Source organism: Panulirus ornatus, chromosome 65 (assembly GCF_036320965.1).
Source record: "Panulirus ornatus isolate Po-2019 chromosome 65, ASM3632096v1, whole genome shotgun sequence".
NCBI lineage: Eukaryota > Metazoa > Arthropoda > Malacostraca > Decapoda > Palinuridae > Panulirus > Panulirus ornatus.
This window is the reverse complement of record NC_092288.1, coordinates 21,196,195-21,202,837: the sequence shown is the minus strand read 5'-3', so window position 1 is coordinate 21,202,837 and position 6,643 is coordinate 21,196,195. Positions and strand designations below refer to the sequence as shown.

General features: G+C 35.5%; 1 protein-coding gene across 1 annotated transcript in view; it reads right to left on the bottom strand.

Annotated features, from left to right (window-relative positions):
- LOC139746645 (uncharacterized) overlaps positions 1-3,517 on the bottom strand; it is a 191,983-nt gene extending 188,466 nt beyond the window's left edge. Inside the window, exon 1 of the mRNA XM_071658068.1 lies at positions 3,225-3,517. Coding sequence (XP_071514169.1) covers positions 3,225-3,288 — 64 coding nt within the window. The 5' untranslated portion in view covers positions 3,289-3,517. The remainder of the gene's footprint in view (positions 1-3,224) is intronic.
- Positions 3,518-6,643: the final 3,126 nt, after the last annotated feature.

Sequence of the window (6,643 nt, the reverse complement as noted above, 5' to 3'; positions counted from 1 at the left end):
AAAAATTCATATACTTCCAGTTGAACTCATTCCTCTGTAAACTTGGATGTAAACGACAGAAACTTATACACTTTAGGCTATACTGATCACTAGTTAAACTGGTATGTAAACTCATATATCAGATTCTTCTGATCACTGTGTGAACTTCAGGTTCCGGCCACTGTGTAAACTCGCATGTAAACTAGAGAAAAATTACTATACTCCAATGTCTAGTGATCACTGTGTACAGTTAGATGTAAAGTAATGCATTAAAACATCACAGGTCGTTAATTTGAAAGTAGACTGAAACAAAAACACATTAAGTTTTGTTTAACGTAACTTAAAAATCGTGTATTTCACGACCAATTTCACCTCTAAAACCATTGTATTTTCAGGAAATACAATTGCCCAGTTGAAGAGGTCTATTGGATACTACTTGAATTAATCTCAATTAACATTATATCCAATACTCTTGACAATAGACAGTGAACTGACTCACTGTAAACTTTATATAAGGTTTACATTATTCAGTGCCTTTAATCGTGTCACAGTGAGTAATAGAAAGGATCAACGTGTTGATGTAAACTTAACACTGAATAAGCATAACGTTTTCGAAACCCCCACTTTAACCCTTACACTGGGTCGAAATTTGTTACTGTAAACTATTACACCAAGAACGACTCACCAAGCGAGCATCATCCATACCCGTAAACTCTTATTGTAAACCTCACATCTGATGGACATCCGTTGCTGCAAACTATCAATGTAAACCACATATCTGACGGACATCAGTTACTGTAAACCCTTAGAGTAAACCTCACTCAATTGGACATCGTTACTATAAACTCACTGTAAACCTCACATCTGATGTAAAACTTTTATTGTAAACTCTTAATGTAAATGTCGCTACATTTGATTGGACATCCATTATTGTAAACCATTCTCACTGTAAACCCTTCAATGAATCACCTGTTAACGTAAACTCTCCATGTAAACCATCCTCTGGACATACATGTCTCATGTAAACTTTATAGCACTAATAACAGATAATTTCGTTATAAAACACAATCTCTTTTTATCATTCCGTTTTCTGTGTGTGTGTGTGTGTGTGTGTGTGTGTGTGTGTGTGTGTGTGTGTGTTATACCAACATCACCCCTTCTGCCCATGGGATTCTCGACCCCGAAGTCACACATGGGCTCTCCTATATATATGTTAACATACATAACCCTCATTACTCCCTGTGTTTGCCCCCTCCTACCGAAGCCATGTGTCTTTCATCCGCTCATCATAAACATCATCAGTTTGTATATATATATATATATATATATATATATATATATATATATATATATATATATACATATATATATATATATATATATATATATATATATATATATATATATATATATATATATATATACTGCAAAAGTCAATATCATGTAACTCCATGTAACTGACAGGATTACAACACTGTATCCAGCACTACGTATGTGTTATAGCCTACCCAAAACCTCTCCACAAACCATAATATTGGACATTGCATATTTCAAATATGACCTGTTTCCGCTCACTATTGTCATGTTTGTCCTATTAAACTTTCTCTCTCTCTCTCTCTCTCTCTCTCTCTCTCTCTCTCTCTCTCTCTCTCTCTCTCTACATATATGTCCTATGCTACCTTGTTCTTGTACGAGCCCCTGGGCCTAGCTGTTCGTCGACGTGTTATACCCACTGCACGAACGTTCTCTAACTTGCCTCCACCTGTTCCCCTAGACACACACCCATGTCACCACTGAAAGGCTTTGTGTATGTATAGTTATTACAAAAATGGCTCAAAACTAAACTTTTTCTCTTATAGTGGGAGGTTATTCACAACACTGTCCTCTATGGAACAAAAGTGGCGAGAACTACATATATACGTAAAAATAGTGACAGACAAATAAAGTTTCAAAATAAGCTAGTTATGTGGACAATGCTATCAACTAATGGACGATAGATGTGGCATCAGCCAGAACCCAACACATATACTTGAGGTCGAGAATAACATAAAGTCTTGAATTAAATGACTCTTATAACTCAGCGAAAAGGCTTCGAATCCACTGACAAATATCGTTAGATTCAAAAACTTGAACTTCTCGAAGCCAAACTTCTGTCGTCCTCATATCTCAATATATCTTGATAATTCTGAGATAATCATTATCATGATATCACACAATCATGATTCTAATTAAAATCTCATTTAACAGACGACATTATGATCTCAATGAAGTTGACGAAATAAAACTTCTTTGTGCACCGATGCCAAATCATCATATACTTTCTAGAATTTTCCCCTTGGAACTAATTAGATAGGTTAGTAATGTAACTCATATTAATTAGATAGGTTAGTAATGTAACTCATATTAATTAGATAGGTTAGTAATGTAACTCATATTAATTAGATAGGTTAGTAATGTAACTCATATTAATTAGATAGGTTAGTAATGTAACTCATATTAATTAGATAGGTTAGTAATGTAACTCATATTAATTAGATAGGCTAGTAATGTAACTCATATTAATTAGATAGGTTAGTAATGTAACTCATAATAATTACATTTTTCCTGGAACTCGTCATATAACCGAAGCGTTGTGTCATTGTTTGAATACATCACTGGTGTACCTCATCGTATGATCTACATGAGTTTACATGAGAAAGATAAACAAGTGGCCCTCGACTGGGGTTGTCTGGTTAAACAAAAAGGAGTACAGCTTGACAAGAAAATGAAATGTAATGTTCTGTATCATAATTACACCATCACTGTAACTGTCTCTAAACATAAGTGTTGTAAACTGTATATAGTACATTACAGTACATTATCATTCGACCTCATTGTATAGTACGTTGCTGTGACTTGTGATTTTGTACTTTATCCCTGGAACTCGTTGTGATGTATAGTACTCTAACCTATATTTAATACACTGACCTTGTACTCCACTCACAAGAATATATATATATACATAGTACAATACTTATGAAATCATCATGAGCTACAACTGTTTAACTTAAAACTGTCCCATCTTTTATGAAACACCTTAAAGTGTAGAACTGTTCTTCCAGAAGTGATGTCTTAAATATAATTACTTACATAATCAGTTCTAAGTAAATTAGGAGGAAAAGAAATGAAAAATAATAGGATGAAATACGTAACAATGGAACCCGGAAATATTAAAGGATATTGGGCCAATATTCATATTTACTTACCATTTCTGGATAAAAGGACAACTGGGAGAGTTAGAAATAATCTCCATGTATGTTTCCCGTCCATCGTCTGTTGATTCACTACCAACTACAAGTGTTAAGCAATTATCACCAGAACTACTTGTTTGGAGCACTGGCTCGAGAAACAGTTGTTATTAGACATTGATTTTAATGTCTCATGTCCGTCATCTGTTGCATTATGATAACTGATTTAGTAAATAATCCCAAACGTCAGAGCTACAGGTATGAAGACGAGAGACTGTTAAGTGGAGCAGCGCGCAGCGACACGTACAACCCCTCTACCGTTCTGTTGGTAACTGGCGGGCTTCAGCAAGTGCAGCCTATCATGATTCTGTTGACACACGCCACCTGCTTGGATAGAAATTGATAGAATTCTCTCGCTATTTATCAATCAACATTCGAAACTGATGAACTATTAGGTATAATACTATTAAACTGAATCAAATGCCAACACTGAACAACTTTGTACATGACGCAATGTTAACATTAAGCTCAGAGCGTATGAATTGTACGTCAGGCAGCGGGGTTCAGGACGCCGTTGCCATGCCGACGCACGTGTCCACGTGGGGAGGGAGACGCAGGTGACGGAATAACTGTTGTTGTTGTTATTGTCAATTTCGCAGCTCAGGGTTACAAGCAGAGGGACAAAAGACTTGAGTCACACATGTATATTAATATGAAAAGTTAAGAAAATCTTAGATTCAAAGTATATAGTACTACTACTACTAATACTACTACTACTACTACTACTATTACTACTACTACTACTACTATTACTACTACTACTACTACTATTACTACTACTGCTACTATTTCTCTCGATCTCGAGGAATGACACTATATCCCAGTCCCAATACAATGATCAACTGGCCCACTAAAACAACTTAACTGTGGAAATCGCGTCTTCCCGGACGCCCTTTACGCCCTTGGGGTAGTCTAAGGCCAGAATATAGATGATAGTGGTCCAATATACATTTACACCATAAAATGGGCGAGTGTGCCCTCCAAGGTAAACAGATGTATATATACATGTATTTCCGTGTACGTGTTGTACGGGTAATCACCCACGTCCGGTTAACCAGGGTGATGGTAGCGTTGCCAGTGGCTTCCGGCCATCTGACCTTGAAGGAATAGTCTTACTCCTTGGGCGTCAGCTGTCTCCTCAAGTCTGGAGGACCGAGTTCATTTCTGTTGATTTAATAAACTGCTGGTGATATGCACGCATTTTTGGATCGGCGTTGGAAGTGATACTAATTGTAAAAAAGATAATCATCATTATTATCATCACCATTGTTGATATTATCATTATCATTATTATCATTATCATCATTATTACTATTATTATTATTATTATCATTATTATTATTATTATTATTATTATTATTATTATTATTATTATTATTTTTATTATCATTATTACAATTATCATTATTATTATTATTACTATTATTATTATTATTATTATTATTATTATTATTATTATTATTATTATCAATATTATTATTATTATTATTACTATCATTATTTTTTTTTTATCATGCTTTGTCGCTGTCTCCCGCGTTTGCGAGGTAGCGCAAGGAAACAGACGAAAGAAATGGCCCAACCCACTCCCATACACATATATATACATACACGTCCACACACGCAAATATACATACCTATACATCTCAATGTACACATATATATATACACATACAGACATATACATATATACACTTATACATAATTTATACTGTCTGCCTTTATTTATTCCCATCGCCACCTCGCCACACATGGAATAACATCCCCTCCCCCCTCATGTGTGCGAGGTAGCGCTAAGAAAAGACAACAAAGGCCCCATTCGTTCACACTCAGTCTCTAGCTGTCATGTAATAATGCCCGAAACCACAGCTCCCTTTCCACATCCGGGCCCCCTCGGGAACCCTTTCCCCATGGTTTACCCCAGACGCCTCACATTTTTCATTGTCATAATTATTATATTTTTTATATTTTATCATTATTTTATTATTATCATTATTTTTTCTTTATTCTTTATTTTGTCATTTTTAAATATTTTCATGTTTTTTTATTAATCATTATTTTTTTTTTTTTTTTTTTTTTTATTTGTCGCGTTCCCGCGTTTGCGAGGTTTGCGCAAGGAAACAGACGAAAGAAAGGGCCCAACTCCCCCCCCCCCCTCATTTTCATACACACGTCACACACCCCAATATACATACACACAGTTTTCCATGGTTTCCCCCAAGACGCTTTCACTGCCTTGATTCTATCCCACTACACACGTCAAACCCCTTATACCACATCGCTTCCATTTCCACTCGTTCCTTGCCCCCCTTTACCCTCCTGCGGTTTGGGGCCCCGACACCCCCAAAATCTCTTTCCTCCACCCTTTCACCTCAATTTGGTTCCCTCTTCCCCTCTTTCCCCTCCCTCCGACACATATACCTCTTGGTCAATCTTCCTCACTCATTCTCCCCATGTGCCCAAACCACTTCAAAACACCCTTCTGCTCTCTCAACCTTTTATTATTATTTTATTATTATATTATAATTATTTTTATTATTTTTTTTCATTATTATTTTTTATTATTACTTTCTTTATTATCCTCTTTAAATTTTTTTCATTATTCTTATTAATCATTTTATTATACTATTATTATTATTATAATTTTTTTATTATTATTATTATATTATCATTATTATTTTTACTATTATTATCGTTTCATTTTTTTTTATATTTTTTGGGTGTTATTATTGTTGGCATTACTATTATTTATTTTTTTATCATTATCATTATTATTAAGGGAAAAAATATTATTATCATCATTATTATCATTTTCATTATTTCTTTAAATCTATTATCATTAATAATCCTAGACCCTTTTTGAAGGGACCCGAAAACTCGAGGCTGCTTTTCACGCGGAATACAAAAAAAATAAGGGAAACTCCTTTGGAGCGAAAAGTACTGAACTTTTTACCTAGGTGGAATCAAAATACCTTCGAGTTTTTTTTTCTCCTCGCGTAACTATCGTAAACCTGCCTTTTCCGCATGCGCGATGTCGCTGCTCTCTCTCTCTCTCTCTCTCTCTCTCTCTCTTCTCTCTCTCTCTTCTCTCTCTCTCTATTCGATAGGTACCCATTTGGCTTTTGCATTCGTAATTTGGTTTGCAAATGTCCCTGCCCCGCGGGGCTTTGGACTCAGGGCCCATGAGTTTGCTGCTGCTTCCCCCCATTTCTTTGAGGAGATCGGCCAGTCGAAAATTGCCGTTTGATACCTTCTTCCCTCGAACGCTAAAATTGTGGAATTCTCTTCCTTCTTTCGCCTTCCCTCTTTCAAAGCTTCCTCTAAGAGCAGGTTTTTCAAACACCCGTGGAATCCTGTTAATTCTTTTAAACTACTTTTCT